This window comes from Callospermophilus lateralis, chromosome 4 (genome assembly GCF_048772815.1).
Source record: "Callospermophilus lateralis isolate mCalLat2 chromosome 4, mCalLat2.hap1, whole genome shotgun sequence".
NCBI lineage: Eukaryota > Metazoa > Chordata > Mammalia > Rodentia > Sciuridae > Callospermophilus > Callospermophilus lateralis.
Genome location: NC_135308.1, coordinates 100,359,140 through 100,377,710, shown reverse-complemented (window position 1 = coordinate 100,377,710; position 18,571 = coordinate 100,359,140). Strand labels below are relative to the sequence as shown.

General features: G+C 38.4%; 1 protein-coding gene across 11 annotated transcripts in view; it reads left to right on the top strand.

The window, feature by feature from the left end:
* The first annotated feature begins 10,627 nt into the window (after nt 1-10,627).
* The window catches only part of Kif21a (kinesin family member 21A), a 148,787-nt gene continuing 140,843 nt past the window's right edge, over nt 10,628-18,571 (top strand). For all 11 annotated transcript variants that reach the window (XM_076854308.1, XM_076854301.1, XM_076854306.1 and 8 more), the window contains exon 1: nt 10,628-11,055. In XM_076854308.1, the coding sequence (XP_076710423.1) occupies nt 11,012-11,055 (44 nt within the window). In that variant the 5' untranslated portion in view covers nt 10,628-11,011. The remainder of the gene's footprint in view (nt 11,056-18,571) is intronic.

Here is an 18,571-nt window from a genome sequence, read left to right as displayed (position 1 = left end):
CTTTCAATCCTCCTACCTCAGCCTCCAGAGCCACTGGGATTACAGGTGTGCACCACTGCGCCCAACTGATATAGTGATTTTTGCAAGTGGAAATGGAATTTAGATTGAACCCTTTTGTACCTACATTAAAGAGTGTCTTAAAGGAATGACCTTCGCTGTCCTACAGTTAATTCTGTTTCTTGGACACGAGGCCCTTCTTTCTCTTGTCCTGTTAAAATCATTCTGCCATGGATGCAATTGGCTACATTGACCGGAGAGATCCTCCATTGATTGTTTCCCTGCTTTCATTCCTTTGGTTCCCTTAGTACCTCGATGCTTCTGTTGTGTGTGTGTGTGTGTGTGTGTGTGTGTGTGTGTGTGTGTATGAAAAGTTGATTCAACCCAAGTGGTCCTTCCTTCTATCATAAACTTTTCTTTCCTCTCTTTTCCATCAAATGAACTTTCCTCCCACCCAACTTGCCTGCTTCTGCCAATAGTACTACTATTCTCTCAATTGCTCAGACTTAAGGAAATTTCTAAAAACCACTCCATAAATTTATCCTCTCTGACTGAGGACCCTTTTGTTCATGTTTTCCCCTCGTATTCTCCAGTGGATGCTCCCATCATTTTGGTGGTATCTTTAACAAGCACTTTTCTAGCCCAGGACCTAAAATATCTATGGCAGGAATTTTAATACCTTAATCCTTTATATTTCTAAATCCTGTTAATCTGTTCTTGGTACATCTTTTTTGTAAGTCCTACTTTGCCATTTTCACCGTGGTCTATTAAGAGGCCTAGTTCAGGCCCTTACCACATCCTAACTAAAGTAAAAGGAGGCTATAATTTGACTGCTCAAGTCCTCCAAGTTCAGCTAACAGACATCTCATAACACTTTTTAATATTGTATTTTATTGCACACATTTTCAAATAACTGCCTTTATCTTATCACTCTTCTACTTGCTAAGTTTAAAGTTTCCTATATTCTACTCTATTAATCTAAACTCTGCTTTCAAGACTCTTCTCACCTTATTTCTCATCCATATCAAAAGACACTTTTTCTTTCTTTTTTTCCTTTTCCTCCTCAGCTGCCTCCTCCTCCTCCTCCTCCTTTTTTGTGGTGTGTGTATAAGCAATTGTGTTTAGTGCTGCTATGATCTTGTTGTTAATTTACCATTTATCAACATCTTGTTCCCATGTGTCTATTTTTATATTTAGAGTTAATGTCAGATTTACAAAGAAGTCCTTTAAATGATCATTTTGAGAAGTATTTGGGTTAAAAAGGGAATTTAACAACAATTTTCCTATCAGAAATGATTTTGCACCTCTTCAAATATTGGAGGAGTGATTTAGCATCATAAAATAAATACAGGTGTCACTTGTTTCTCCTGTCTGGGAGGAATTTGTTGGGAGAGAGTTCTGTGAAACCTCTAGTCTCAGATTAGATCAGGGAGATGAAAGAACTTTATTTAGGCAATACATCTTACAAAGGTAAAATGTATATTTTTGTTAAAAAGCACCAAATGGGGATTATATGCATAAAGGAGAATTGAGGGTTCTAGATGTAAGGCCCTCTATCCTCTAATACATATTTGTGAGTTTATTTTGGGGGGAGGGGAGGTAAATCTAAGCATTTGTTGATTGTAGGAGTTGTGAAATATTCATAATATCATCCCCCACTTTAAAAAGTCAACCTTTTATTTTTAATGGCTATAGGTTTTATGAACAAAATAAAAATAAAAAATTCAGGATTTCTTTGATGTTTTGGCTTCAGAACATCCAGAACCATGAGAACTTGAAAATTATCAATGTGGAGGTAATAAGAAAAAAAAAATGGTTAGAAAATGAATGCAGGAACTTCAATTTTCAGATACAGGAAAATAATGTTATTGATGAACAAATAGGAGAAAGTAGTTCTAAAAATAACTTATAACATGAATGTTCAGCAATTCAACTCTATAATATGCAAAGAAAAAAAAAGAAAGAAAAGAAAAGGAAAAAAGAAAGGAAGGAAGAAAAAAGAAAGAAAGAAAGAAAGAAAGAAAGAAAAGAAAAGAAAAGAAAATCCCACAAAGAATGAGGTTCTAATGAATGACTATCCTAAACTGCCTATCAAGTTTGGTCCTGCACAGTTAGGAAAAAAAAAAACATGCTCCTCTTAACCAACTTGGCTCAAGATTTTGGCTCAAGACCAGCATGACTTAATAGCTGTAATTTGCATTTGAATGCAATTAACTGGGCCAGTACTTTGGGGTAATCAAGCTGTCTGCAATACACATATGCTGCAAACCTAACAAAAGTCCAAAGCACTGGAGGCGAATCTTTATTCCTTGAATTTTCTCTAGGCAGGCACTCAGGTCCCGGACCTTAAATGAACAGTTTAGATTTTAAACTCTAATTTTAAGTATAAAAAATGAAATCTAATTTTTATCTTTTTTAAATTCTTTTTTAAAAACATTTTTTTTTTTTTTTTTAGTGAATATAATGCCTTTATTTTATTTTTGTGTGGTGCTGAGGATCAAACTTAGAGCCTCATGCATGCTAGGGATGCACTCTACCTCTGAGCCACAACCACAGCCCTATTTTTTTTTTTATTCTTAATAGAGAAAAGTTTAGCTACTTGCCTTTTTTCCCCCTTCCTTCCTTCCTTCCTTCCTTCCTTCCTTCCTTCCTTCCTTCCTTCCTTCCTTCCTTCCTAACTGGGATTGAACAACTCAGGGGCATTCAATCACAGAGCCACATCCCCAGCCACATTTTCTATTTTATTTAGAGACAAGGTTTCACTGAGTTACTTAGAGCCTCACTGTTGCTGAGGCTAGCTTTGAACTTGTAATCCTCTTGCCTCATTCTACGGAGCCGCTGGGATTATAGGCTTGCACCAATACACCCACATACTTGTCATTTTTTTCCCTAGAAGGATAATTCCATCACTTTTGTAGAAGAAATTTATGTTATTTTACAAATTTCAAGCAATATCTATTTATAAATAGATAAAAGGAAAGAAAAATTAAAAAGAAAACTCTTCAAACCCTGTCTAGAAATATCAATATTCAAAATATGCATAAATGAAAATTATGAATATAGTTAAAAGTTTGATTATTTAGTAATGTTATAAATCATTAAACATGAGTTTACAAAAAATGTTAACAAACTGCCTTAATATTAGGTAAATTACAACTATAAATTTACACACACCTTGTTTGCATATATTCTTTTTTTTTCTTTCTTTAGTTGTAGATGGAAACAATAGCTTTATTTTATTTATTTATTTTTTTATGTGGTGCCAAGAATGAAACCCACATTTGTTATGCAAGAGCCCTACCACTGAGCTACAACCTTGACACTCAACATATATTCTTCATATGCAAACACTTCTAGTGAAGGCTGAGGTTTTATAAACCAAAAGCATAAAATGTTGGGGCTGGGGATGTGGCTCAAGTGGTAGCGCACTCGCCTGGCATGTATCACATAAAAATAAAATAAAAGATGTTGTGTCCACCGAGAACTTAAAAAATAAATATTAAAAAAATTCTCTCTCTCTCTCTCTAAAAAAAAAAAAAAAAAAAAAAAAAAAAAAGCATAAAATGTGAAACTTTTAGTAAATGACGAAGAGCCCAGGACAGGGAGCAGGGAGCAAAGATGCTTGAATTTTAATTTAGCTGTGCTACCAATTTACTGAGTACTCATTTGTGTGTATATGTATTTGTGTGTGTGTGTTTGTGTGTGTGTGTGTGTGTTGGAGAGTGGGGGAAACTGGTGGCAGTCATTAATTCTTTCAGTTCCTTAACTCTAAAATGAACACAGTGATTGGAATGGTAAAATGTCTTTCATCTCCAAAATTATAGGAGTATTGCATACTTTTGTTAGTTACAGAATCTCAGGTGCTGTGGTTTCCTTCGTAAGTACTTGAATGACACCTTTAGTAGACTTTATGGTCTGGAAGCAGTCTTGTTGAGAACTATAATCAGTATGCAACAGCTTATCTATGATGAAAATTTGCTTTGTGTTGAAATCAAAACATAACATGTCCTTCTTTTGGTAACTACTGATTTACTTATTCAACAACAACAAAAAATACTGTTGCCTCATGGGTTTTCCATAAATTCTAACATCTAGAAATTTGCAGTCTAGTTGAGGACTTAGAAAATGATCATCACACCTACAACAAAGAAATGCAACCACAAAATGCAATGAAGATTTGGCAAAGGGAAAGTCATATGTGGTCCAGTGGAGAAGTGAAATCAGTAAAAAGGTATGAAGAAAGGTGATTTAAAAAAAAAACAGTGGGTCTGAAATATAGACAAGATTTTTTTTTAAAGAGAGAGAGAGAATTTTAATATTTATTTTTTAGTTTTCGGCGGACACAACATCTTTGTTTGTTTGTGGTGCTGAGGATCAAACCCGGGCTGCATGCATGCCAGGCGAGCGCATTACCGCTTGAGCCACATCCCCAGCCCTAGACAAGGTTTTAACAGAATTGTCGGAAAGGCTTCTTGGTTCCCTCATACATGTAATTTGGAAATAATAATTGTACCCACCTTCAAGGGTCATGGAGAAAATAAGTGAAATAATGCATGTCAAGCATCTAGCATAATGTACTGCATGGTGGAGGAGTCCTAAAAACGTTTTTCATTATTAGTAATGGGAAAAATGCACAAAACAAAAAGGATCACTGAAGAAAGACTCATATTTCTGATGGTGCCATTAAAGGTAAGCTTCCTAAAGATTTTTTCAAACAGATTTCTGGGGAGATGGTTGCCTAGGCATGCTTCTTCAAAACCACTTGTTTGCATACGGAGTTGTAATCAGAACTTTTTCTTTTAATCTTTTGCTAGCAGCAAAAAGGAAGAACCAAATAACTTTTAATGACTTATCAGAAGGTGGAAACCAGAAAAGCATGGAGTAGATGGCCTAGAGGGAGAACACTGGTGAGGTCTTTACCCCAGTGCATGTTGTAGCTTCTTTTTGGCTGCTTGTTTAGGGTGTGCTGGAATAAATCTTTGTATCGTAGACAGGTGCAGCTGCAGCATCTGTACTTGCTTTTAAAAGCATTCTGTTTGCAATCATTATTAATATAATTAGCTAGTAATTTACTGTGCACTAAGTAGGAGCACGTAAAGCTCTTCCTTTGCCCCAAATAACTCCATATGGTAAGAAATGCATTACTTATTTAAAAGCAGTAGAGAATTAGGTTTCATATCTTGTTAAAAGTCACATAAGTCATCCAGCTAATATTTAATGATGCATACTATATGCTAGACAGTGTTGAGGGACCTACAGAAATACTAGTGAGTAAAACAGAAATAGTTCTTGTATATTCTGGATGTTATGCCCTATCTAAGGAGCAAGTGGTAAAGATCTTTTCCCATTAGGTAGGCTCTCTCTTTATACTCTTGTTTCCTTTGCTGTGCAGAAGCTTTTTGATCTTGTGCTGTCCCACCTATAATTTTTATTTTATTTCTTGTGCTTTAAGAGTATTGTTAATGGAGTATATAAAACAACAACAACCCAATCAATAAATGGGCAAAAGAACTAAACAGATACTTCTCAAAAGAAGAAATACAAATGGTCAACAATATATCAAAATAATGTTCAACATCTCTAGCAATTAGGGAAATACAAATCAAAACTACACTGATATTTCATTTCATTCCAGTCAGAATGGCAATTATCAATGCAGGGAAAAATAAATGTTTGAGAGGATGTGGGGTAAAAAGTTACATTCATACATTGCCGGAGGGACTGAAAATTGGTACAACTACTCTGGAAAGCAGTATGGAGATTCCTCAAAGGACTAGAAATAAAACCACCATATGACCCAGTTATTCCACTCTTTGGTATATATCCGAAAGATTTAAAGTTAGCATACTACAGTGATGTAGCTACATCAATGTTTACAGTAGCACAATTCACAACAGTCAAGTTATGGAGACAACCTAGGTACCCCTCAGCAGACGAATGAATAAAGAACATGTGGTATGTATATACAATGGAATATTACTCAGCCAAAAAAAAGAATGACATTATGTCACTTGCCAGTAAATGGATGGATCTGGAAGCTAACATGCTAAATGAAGTAAGCCAGTCTCCAAAAGGCAAATGTCGAATGTTTTCTGTGATATGCAGAAGCTAATCAAAAATAAGTGAGGGAGGGTGGTAAAAATAATAAAAAAAAAAAAAAAAAAAACAGAGAAAGAGAGAGAAAAAAAGGGGGTAAGGAGAATTTAATCAAAATAGAAGAAAGACCAAGAGAGTAGTCCAGGGGACTGAGGAGGATGAAGAAGGACAAGAAAAGGCAGGAACAGTAGAATGAATGTGACTGAACTTTCTTGTTTGCATGCATGCATGTGCATGCATTGTGGGTCCCAGCATTGGGTGTATCAACAGGGCACTAATTTAAAAAAAAGGAAAGAAAGGAAAAGAAAACTAAATGAATTGAAGAGGGATTGATGAAATGGAGGTAGAGGTGGCAAAGGAGATCTGGGAACTGAATTGGAGAGGGTTGTATTTCATGCTTTTGTGATAATGACAGGTTGTTTTCTGGTGCTGTATATAACTAAAAAGAATTAATTTAAAAAATAGAAATAATCCTTGCTATCTTTGAGCTTATGCTCAAATGGAGGGATGAAGATAATAAACAAAAACAACTAAACCAAGAAAATATTAGCTAGTGATAAGAGATAAGAAGAAATAAAATAGTGGTGCAGCTGGGAGTGCAGCACCAGCTCCTGGGCAAATGATCATTGTGGTCACAGTTTTGTACTGAGAAGGGTCTTATTCTTGGGTCAGTGCTGTTGTCACTGTCTTGTGATTCTTAATTGTATCTTTGGACTTGGGTTTTAAGTGAGAAGATATCGGAGCATATGCTTGTTAGCAGAGGACATATGTGTCCTCCATTTCTGGTGTCCTATTCTTATTGTTTTAGTTGCCTTTTTCCTCACTGTGACCACAACACTAACGAGAACAACTTAAAGGAGGAAAAGTTTATTAGGGGCTCACAGTTTCAGAGGTGTCGGTCTGAAGATGGCCAACTCCATTGTTCTGGGGCCAAAGTAAGGCAGCACAACAGGAGGGAAGGGCCTAGCTGAGGAAAGCGACTCAGCTCTTGGCAGGAGGTGGGAGGGGGGAGATACACACAAGGGTGGGGGCGATGGGAGAACAACATTTCCAGAACGCATTCTCCCACCCAGTCAGCCATTCAAATTAGGATGAATTAATTAGGTTACAGCTGTCACAATCCAATCACTTTACCTCTGAATGTTCCTTCATTAACACAGGAGATTTTGGTGGATACTTTACATCTAAATCATGAAACTTATGTAGTATTTGTGATCCCCCCAAAACACAGAATTATGGTTGACCCCCATGATGTGGAGTTCAGGGAGATTCAAAGCAAGTCATAGGCTGAGGTAATTGTAGGGTGTACGACTGAGGAACTGGGATGCTGGCATGTTAAGAGGCCATCCTTCTCTGAGAAGCTGCTTCCCATGCATAAATAAGGCAATGGTTTTTTAAAAAACACAGCAACCATTACTTCCCACAGTAGTCAGCCAACCACTGATTCTGAAAGTGATGGACAAAAAGAAAAGGGAAAAGTAGTTTCTTTTCTTTTCAGTCCTTTATTTCTTATCTATAAGACATGAATGAGAATAAACATGTATCAAAAAGTGAAAGAGTTGAGAATATAGCTTAGGGGTAGAATACTTGAAAGAACAAATGACAGACACACAAGCACACACATGTATACACACAGTGAGTAAAAAGTTGAGCTACTTTTGTGCAAAGTTCTACTGTGCACTTAAGAAATAAGTGTGCATATTTGAATTTGAAATAGAAATTGTAACAATTTTTATGATTTCACATTTGTGCATTAAATTCACATTGTAAATTAGCATTGTGCAATATAAAAATGGTAAAACTCATGGAAGTAATCTAAAATTTTCATTTTTCTTTCAGAGAATGATGTTAAATAGCAAAACATAATAACAATCTAAGAGAGAGCCTAGAAGGAAGCAAAAAAGCTTATATTTTTGTACATTTAATAGCGTTTTTATTCTGGTTTTCTAACAAGATACCCTGAATCTCTATTTTCAATTGGGTAGTGCAATTTGTGTAGCTGGTCATTGTTGGGGTGATGCTTTCAACTGAGTGATCAGGAGAGGCATCCCTGAGGATACAGCATTTAATTGGATACCAAAAAGTCCAATATGAGTGAATCATGAGAAGGTCAGGAAAAGGAAAATTCCAGATACAGGGAAAACTAGTAAAAAGATTCTAGGAAGGATAGAAATTTGTGTGTTCCAGAAGTAAATACCAGTATCACCAAAGGGTGGTGGGTAAAGATTAGAGTGTGAAGAGACGAGGTCAGAGTTGGGAGGGGCCAGAGTACAAGGGGCCTTAAAGTTTGGAGGAAATTATTCTGCTTGTGTTAGGTAGCCATTGAAAAGTTTAAGGCAAGGAAATGACTTACTTTATCCTTCAGTGTGGGGGCAAGAGTGGACTCGAGACAGACCATCCTGGGCAGTATATAGCTGAATTCCTTACCCTTCGAGCTTGAACTCATCATCCTTCTATCATAACTTCCATTGACTGAATCAGACTGTAGTGTGTGTGTGTGTGTGTGTGTGTGTGTGTGTGTATGAATGTAGTGAAAGCTCTGTCCTTGAAATTTTCTTCAAATTAAGATAATTAATTAATTAGATGAACCATAAGGAAAGGTGTTATAGCAACTGTAAAGGAATCTGGAATAAATGCAATATGGGTTGTTAACTTTACAACTTTTGACATTTGGGAGAAAATCACTGAATCAGAATTTTTATACTGCCTCTTGCTGAGACCATGCACAATATGAACTCAAAGCCATAGCTATTATCAGTACTAATGTTTTGACCAAATTTCCAGCCTGGTGACTTGGGACTGAAATTGACCTGAGATATATTTTGAATGGTTTACACGATATTTAAATATTGTGTTGAATTAGTTGTGGATGTTTAAAATGGAGGAGTTTTCATGTAAAGATTTGATTTTTCTTTCTCACTTGAGAAGCAAAAGCACAGTAAACAAACAAAAAATGTGGCAGCACAGGGTTCACTTTTCAGCAACGCTCACCCATAACTGAGAATGGCCACTGCCTTTGGAAGGTGATTCTCTGTTTATCAGTCTTTGCCTGCTTCCCTAACTCCAGTCACCTGCCTAGTTCCTGCAGACATCTGTTTGTGACAGATCTTTCTGAGATAGATATGTAATAGTGCCATTTTAATAGGAACTTTAAAACATTTTAAATTATACACATTTCTTTTAGTTTTCTTGATAAATGTCCTCTGCTCTTCTTGCCTTCCTTATACCAATCCAAGAGACAAAGTGGCCTGTCCAGATCCACCCTGACATGGACTTGCTAGGGCAGGGTGAAATGAGGCTCTGATGTGTTGATGGATAAATATTGAGGCTAGGGAAGGCTCTCCAGAGGGTAGCCAGAGGAGAATTTTTGTCACCAATTTGGTCTATAAAAGGATATTCACCATCACTGCTCTCTTTACTTTCCCATTTATGTGCCTGTTATAATTTAAGGATAGCAGGAATAAGGGACAGAATAAAATTAAAACTATCTATAATTATACACCCCATGGACCTTCCCATGGTTTTAGATCATAACACTTCTTTTTTGTCCCAAGGTGTGCTGCCTCCTCTGACCCACGCTGCTGTAACTGCTGAGTAGGACGATGAGGTATATGATTTTATGTACTTGGGCAGTGACTTTATTTGAATAGTGCCATTTAATCTGTTATACTGTTTTGTGTGAACCCACATGTTTATTTATAGATATGTATGGGGCAGTCTACAAAAGATATTCTGTGGCAAAGCTAATAAAGGCTGTTTCCACAGAGCTATGTAAAGGCATGTGGAAGGACAATAGTGACAAGGAGAAACCACAATTGAACACTGTGGATAGAATCCTGGGATTGGGAGACGCTTTTTGAGGTCCAACAGGGAAAGAAACTCAGTTTGGAAGGATTTACTACACAGTTGTTTTGATGGATATTCAGTTATGGGAAAACTTGGCAGTACCAGGGTGTAGTTCATTTACCAGTGTACAATGATTGAACAGAAACGCATTCAGGAATCTGAGAGTAAATCATTTCCATATTCCACACGAGCTGGTAAATGGGCGCTGGGCTGCAAAACAGCCCAGCTCTCCAGAGACAGGGGACAGACCCGGGAGCCAGTTTAGCATGAATGACTGACTCCAGGGAGGGAGGGCGTTCAGCGTGGGGCTAGGGAAGGGGGTCAAAGTCCAAGATGAAAAGAAGACAATAGGGCTACGGTGGAAACAAAGCAGATCCAGAGCAGCAGCTGGTTGGTTCCTGGCGCGCGGGTGAATCCAGCTTTGGTTTTAGAAAAGACACAGGCACCAGGACGTGTACTGGCTGCTTCACAGAAGAGCCTGGAAGGGCGCACCGGCCAGTCGCCCGCGGGCGTGGGCATTGGGGCGGGCACCCTCCCCCGCGCGCCTCCCTGCCCAGCAGCGCCAGGCAGTGCCCAGCGGAGGGCAGGGCGGGGCGCAGGCTGGGGGAGGGCGAGGTGGGGCCCGGCTCTGCGGCCGTCGCTGACGCAGTGCGGGGCGCGGAGCCCTGAGCGCCCCGGCGGGCGTGGAGTCCCCTGGCCTGCCGCTGGGAGGCCGCGTCCCCGTCGGAGGGGGCAGGGCGCATTACTGGGCCGCCCGGAGGCCGCCGGCGGCCTGCTCGCTCCCGGGCCGCCGCACTAGCCATTCAAGCGCGCTACGTCCCCGCCCCAGAACCTGGGGGATGAGCCGGGGAGAAGGGGCGGGCGCCCGCGAGCCGTGAATCACCTCCTCCTCCTGCTGCCTCAGCGCCGCCGCCACCTTTCCATTCAGTCGCCCAACATGGCTGTAGCGCGGCGGAGGTGAGCCGGCCGCCCCCTACCGCCCCAGCCTCCTGCGCCCGAGCGCCGCGGCTCCGGCGGCGCCTCAGTTCTGCGGTGCAGAGGCCCAAGCACCCCGCCGCCGCCCGCCGCCAACATGTGGGGCGCCCCAGACGAGAGCTCCGTGCGGGTGGCTGTCAGGTGAGGACGAGCACCGGACTGCGGGCGGTGGGCTGTCCAAGGGCAGAGGGCGCGGGGAGGACCTGCTGTGGCCAGGGCACCGGCTGCCGGTGTGTGACCTGAGTGACGTCTGGCCCGCCGCGGCCGCTGTGGAAACTGAGGCAGCGGGTCCCCGCTGGCCTGGTGCGCGTGGCCGCCTTCACGAGGTGCGCGTTTGCAGGTGGTCGGCGGCTGTGTGGCGCGGGTCCCCGGGGGCGTCCTGACCCCTCAGGGGAAGAAGCGGTCGCCGTCCGCCCCAGCTGGGTCCTGCACCGGAGGAACAATCGCCTCAGGTTTGGCCTCCTCGGGCGATCGCCTGCTTGGCGTTGCCTGGAGGAGCTGCCTCTCTGCTGGACTGTGGTGTTCTTTTTATTATTTTAGAGTGTCTGTCATATGTGTGCTTGCAGCTCTGGCCTTCTGAGGCAGGAGACAAAGCATCAGACTGACAGGGCTTGAGATCGCGGAGCCCGCGGTGAGCCCACTAGGGTTCTGGAAGTCCGTGCAAATGGAACATCTTAGTAAGCATCCCGGGGAACTAGATGCACACAAGTATATGGGCCTGAGACAGATCTGGCCTCTTAGGTGTTAGAATAGGAGTCGTATTTAAGGCAAAATTCACCCGTGATACATCTATACAGAGAAGAAAATTATTCAGCAAGATCACGGGTTAAATGGGTAACTGGGTGAAATATCCTGCAGGTAAGCATAGCAGATACAATATAACAGTAACATTATACATGTGTGGATGTCAACTTTGAAACACTAGAAACATCAAAATTGCATTTTGGTCAATGACAGATACACTAGTATTCAATGTAATTTAGACTGTTGTGATACATATCAAAAGGAAAGACCTCTGACAGTTGCTCTTGGAAAATTGCAACATCATCCACAGTGTTTAAAAAATTAATGAAGCATTCATCATAGAGCAAGTGCGTGGCTTTCACTGCTCTGGTATCCTATTGTTAATTCATTTCTCTTTATTTGTACTTTCTGGATTATATACCCCCAGGAAATTCAGAATTCAATAAAAATCTTCCACTCTTGTACCTTTCTGGAAAATCATTTTTAAAATTTCATCATGTAAACATTTCTATAGTTGTCATTTTAGCCACAAATTTTTGGTGACAAATCTTCATTAGACATAGAAATGGCAGTCTTATATGCTTTGTATCTTTAATCAACTTAAATAATAGCATGAATTTGAAAGATTTTAAAAATATATCCTTATTTTACATAGGAGGAAATTACCACCCATGGAGGTGACAGTTTTATGACTGTTTAGAATCACCTGTTACAAAGCTTTGAAGTTTTAAGTCAGCCTTTTGGTTATTCCAGGGCTACTTATCCATTGTTAGCTTGTTTCTCCTCTTCACAGTTACTACCTTTCTTTTGGCCTTATAATACAGATTAATGACTGTACCCTGCTGGGGAAAAAAGACTGGAATGCCAGTAATAGGCAGTTTTGTTAAAAGATCTGATCATGGAATATTAATAAAAACAGAAAATTTATCCTTGAGAAAAAACATATTTAGAGACTTGAGCTTTTTATGTGTATATTCTGGTATCCCTTCTAGCAGAGGTGAGCAGAGCCATGGATGAACCTAAAGTAATATTAACTAATAAATAACTTATATTTGGCTTTGGTATGTTAGCACTTTTTAGACAAATTAGTGTGGATCTGATTTTGGGGAAAAGATTTTATAAAAACTTTAACAGAACCTAGTAAGCCACATTGTGAAGATTCACTTTGGCAAAATTGGGGATATTTTTCCATTAAATACATTGTTCTGTGGTCTGAACAGAGCTATTCTCTAAACTTACTTTATATAGGATAAAAATTGTTTATGCTTACCTAGCATTTTACTATTTATAAAGTGCTTGGACATATGTTATTCACTTAAATATTTATTGAACATATATCCCATCTCTGTTATTCTGAGTTCTAAGCTAAAATAGTAATAGTAATTGCACATATACCATGTATTAGAATCTGGATGTATGTTATGGTATTTTATATTGTAGTTGGGCATGGTGGTTAATGCCTGTAATCTCAGCTATTTAGGAGGCTGAGGCAAGAGGATCACAAGAAGGAGGTCTGCCTCTGGAACTTATCTTGATTTGTATCAAAATAAAAAATGAAAAGGACTGGGAATGATGTAGCTTAGTAGTAGAGCACCCCTGGGTTCAATTCCTTGTACTGCGAAGAAAAAAAGTTTATTGAGATGTTTTATATCATGTAAAAATCTCATTTATTTTTCATAATACGATACGACTTAGGTCCTGTTATTTGTATGGCCATTTTACTCGTGGGGCACAGAAAGATAATCAAGTCAAAAAGGTAGCAAATGGAAGACATAGGGTTCCAACCCAGAGGGCTTGACTCTATAGCCCAAGTTCTTAATCATTAACCCTATATAGGTGAGAAGCAAGAACCTGTGTTGCAGAATTTTACTTAGCTTAAGGTCAGGTGCTTTTTCCTGAAACTGTATTAGTTCAATTACAAATGAGTGGCTTTGACACATTATTCATATCTTGACATTACTAGAAAAGGTAGAGCTCAGAAAAGAGAGGACCTGAACTTAAATCAACTGAAATATTCCCTCAGAATCTTTCTAACATCTTCCCATCCTTCTCCCTAGTTTGTGGCAAGCTTTGTCAGCAGGAAAAATAAATGAACACAAAATTTTTGTCTATGCACATTATCAAAGAGGTATTTGACTTACCCTTTGCCATCAGTGAATAATATAATAACAGTTGATTGTTTAAATGCACTGAATGTCATGAAGGCTTGTGTTTTGTTAGATGTAGAGACTTATCAGTATGTTAAAGCTGATGACTCTGAGTTTTCCAGAGTAAGTGCTTGGATCATATAAGATTTTAGGAAAAAGACATTAAGACATTTCTCATTTAGGGAGAACATATTTTTCCCCTATTGTGGTACCAGTGATTGAACCCAGAAATGCTCTACCACTGAGCTACATTCCCACTTCTTTTTATTTTTATTTTTTTAATTTGAGACAGGATCTTACTAAGTTGCCCAGTTGAACATATAGACTTGAACTTGGAATCCTTCTGCTTCCGCTTTCTGAATCACTGGGATTATAGACCTGCATCACTGCACCAAACCAAGGAGAACATTTTGAATTCATTTTCTGAAAAAACTTTTGCAGAGTATATTTCAGGTGTTCTGCATGACATATTTCATTGCAGTAGGTATGGATTCAGAATACAGTCCTGTTGTCCAACATCATGTGACTGTTGAGCTTCTGAATTATGATTAAGGAACTAAAAATTTAATTTAAAATTAAAAACTATTCTTTAATCCAGTTACTGGAAATGTTTTTTTTTAATATTTTATTTTTTAGTTGTAGTTGGACACAATACCTTTATTTTATTTATTTATTTTTATGTGGTGCTGAGGATGGAACCCAGGGCTTCACTTGTACTAGGTTACTGCTGTATGATCAGCCAAAGCCCCAGCCCCAGTTACTACAAACTTTTAAGTATGCTTGAAATAAATTGGTTTATGTGGTTTTACTTTATTTTAAAAAAACTTTTCTTTTTTAGTTGTTGGTGGACCTTTATTTTTTATTTATTTATATGCGGTGCTGAGAGTCAAACTCAGTGACTCATACATGCTAGGTGAGCATTCTACCACTGAGCTACCATCCCAATCTCTGATTTTACTTTTTCCATTTAAAGTTCACGAAATCTAAATGCTGATAACATATTTCTCAAGAAAATTTTGTCTCTAATTTGAGATGTGCTCTTAGTGTAATACATACACTGGATTTCAAAGGCAGTCTGAAGGAGGCTTAGACAGTAGGATCACGAGTTCAAAGGCAACCTCAACAATGGCAAGGTGCTAAGCAACTCATTGGGACCCTGTGTCTAAATAAAATACAAAGTATGGCTGAAAATGTGGCTCAGTGGTTGAGTGCCCCTGAGTTCAATCCCTGTTACCCCTTCAAATATACATATATGTATGTACATATATTCAAAATAGACTTAATAGCAATAGTTTTTCCTTAAGGTGAATAGGATTACAAAGGCATTGATTGTAGACTCAGTATGGTAGCTGATTTTCTAGAAAATAAGCTGAACAGATGCTTAGATAGACATCATCAGCAACAGTGAACAATGAAGTATAGTGTATATTCTCATTATCGAAGCATACTGACTTTAGAACTAGTCAGTTAACTCAAAGTGATAAAATCAATTAAACATTTTGAGTTGAAAGTCTGAGACATGGGATGACATGTCCGTTCCCCTTTCTTTGAAGGCTGACACAACAAATTTGTAAATTTTTTCAAGATCTTTAGGTTGCAAAATATGTTGAGAGCTGGCTAAAAATGAAGACACAGGAAGTACCATTGTGTTTACACGTTATTGTGTTGGGTAACAAAAATTCCTTTGCTTGGCTTTGGCACAACTATGTATCCTTGATGGTGGGTTTTGGTTAGTGTATAATGTAATCTAGTGTATGTTTCAGTTTGCTGTATTTTTACCTTACTGAAGCACTTTTAAGAAGTAGCACTGCTCAACAACCTTAAGGTCTGGTTGGACCATCAGAAGCTGTTTTAGATCTGTCATTGGCACTCATTTGCAATGTGACCTCCCTGTGCTTTCTTCCATGCTGTGATGGCATCCTAAAGCTAAGAAAGGTTATCAGATCTTTGTGCATGCCATGTATTAAGTGCAATTATAATTGTTTTTGTTACTCTAACTGTTAGCGCTGATGATACCTCACTGTGGACCAGGAAGGAATTATGTTAACACTTCCAACTGGATTTTTCCTATTTTGGCTTGAGCTTCTTTTGTTACTAGGAAAGAAATATTAAGGTGGTTATGATCCCTTTCTCATTCTGTTTGTGATAATGAATGATTTTTTATTTAACTTTTATTAAAATCCTATGAGGTAGCCTGGACAGTTATTATCTTTATTTCACAGAGGAAAAAGTGAGTCTCACATACACTGAGTGATCTCTTCAGGGCTTCTGAATCACTAAGTATTGGAATTGGAACTCAAACTTAGGTTTTTGAAATCTATTACTATGTTCTCAAACATATTTCCAAATGTTTTAAAAACATTTCACTTAATAAACATTTCAGACTGAAACATTAACTATACATGTGAAGAAAGTCAATTGAAACAATGTAATGTTTAGAAAATGTAGATGAGCAAGGCTTCCAGGTAACATTTAGTTCATGGAAACAGATGGTTATTCAGTGTTTGGCTATTTGTTTGTTCCTTCATGTATCAAATATTTATAAAGTGCATACTGTGAACTAGACCCTTTCCTACTGCAACACACATGACACACATGGTCCTTGCTTCAATAGAGCTTATACCTAACAGAACAGGGCTGTTTAAATGCACAAAATGTGTTAGAACTAACACAAAATAGAACCAACAGCACAAACTAGACATGAAATATAATAGTTTGTTTTTTTAATGTTTTTCTTTTTCATTTTGGCATTGAGGATTGAACCCAGGGACTCTTTTATCACTAAGCTACATCCCCAGCTGTTTTTATTTTTGATTTTGAGACAAAATCATTAAGTTACCTAAGGTTTCACTAAGTTAGCTAGTCTGGAACTTGAGATCCTCCTGCTTCAGCCCCTCAAGTCACTGGGACTATAGGTGTTCCCCGGTGCTCTTGGTTTTCTTATTGTTTTGCAACAGCATTTTGTTGTTGTTTTGTTTTCTGGTACCAGGGATTGAAACCAGGGGCGCTTAACCACTGAGCCACCTCTCCAGCCCTTTTGTGTGTGTGTTTTATTTTGAGACAGGGCCTTGCTAATGTGCTTAGGGCCTTGCTGAATTGCTGAGGCGGGCTTTGAACTTGGAATCCTCCTGCCTTAACCTCCCTAGTTGCTGGGATTACAGGTATGCGCTACTGTACCCAGCTAGCATTTTTTTGTCGTTGTTCAAACTTTTATTTACTTATTTATTTTTTGGGGGGTGGTACCAGGGATTGAACTCGGGGCACTCAACCACTGAGCCACATTCCTGGCGCTATTTTGTATTTTATTTAGACACAGGATCTCGCTGAGTTGCTTAGCACCTTGCCATTTTTGAGGCTGGCTTTGAACTCATAATCCTCCTAAGTCTTCCCAGACACTGGGATTATAGGCATGTGCCACTGCACCCGGCTCAAACATTTTTTTTTTTAAACAATTATTTTAAAAAATTGTGCCCTGCTTTCAAATATATTTCATACAAAAATTGAACTCCACAGCCTATGCATTAGGAGGATAAGGACATTATGTCCTACTTGATATCCATATTTTACCTGTATGCCTTTGTATCAGGCTCTAAACATAATAGAGATAAAAGAGAGGAGACAAAGAGCTGGCAGATGATGTGAGTTGAAGTCAATGAAATTATTTAATTATAAAACATGAGATGATTCTTTTTCTTCAAATATGGTTTAATAAGTTTAAAAAGTATGGTGAATCAGTTTATTATTTGGAACTGCATGGAACTGCAAGGTTTCATGTTTAATTATTACTGCCCCTTGAGCTCTTGCCATCTTACCTTCTAATTGGTTAATATTTTGATGCATAATTATGGGGTAGTGAATGATGCACTAGAAATTCCAGTTTAGTGAAGCCATGAAAGCAGAAATTATCGTAGTATCTAGTTAATACTATAATCTTCCAATTCTCATCAATTTTTTCTGAAAGAAATTGACTTGGAATATTTGTTATTATGGATGTTTCCCCCCAAGATGTGTAACAAACAACTCACCTGTAACAATTTCACTTAGAAATGGTTATTTTCTGTCAAAATTAGATATTACCTGATAGTATAAGTTTCAGATTAGGAAGGAAAAGACATCAGTGAAGATGCATGCCAGATAACAGACAGTGTTTGTATACTATGTATCATTGGAATAATTCTTATGCATGACAAATTTGTTTGTTATTCTATTCAGTATTTCCTTCTGAAAAGGAGATCTATGAATTCTGTCTTTCATCCTAGTTTCCCAGTGGATTAACTATTTAATCTTCTCAGAGTATTAAAATAGTTTTCTCATGGCTGAGGCTTTGTTTGAAGCAAATGACAGCCAAGCAAACGGGACAATTTTTATGACACTCTTTTATGACACTCTATGATTATTATAAGATCTTTCTGGATGTTTAAGAATTATATTTGAGTTCCTTTGTCCTCAAATGTTTTTTTTTTAACTTAAAAAAATTTATATGGTTAACATAATTTTTAGTACCCCTGTAATTATTGACAAAATAGTTTTAAAACTAAAAGGCACCTTGAAAGAACTACCTGGTCAAGGTCCCACCAACACCCTTTTTTTGAGATAGTGGTGACAATGGAGGTCTGAAGAAGTAGAAGGAATTGCTTGAGGTTACAAAACTAGCAGCTCCTGTTTTTTGTTGATCAGTGCTTTGTATTTTCTAGGACTTCATGTTTTGCTAGCAGGCATCCCAGAAATAGAATCCCTTTAATATTGAAGGAAAAATAAAAAGAAAA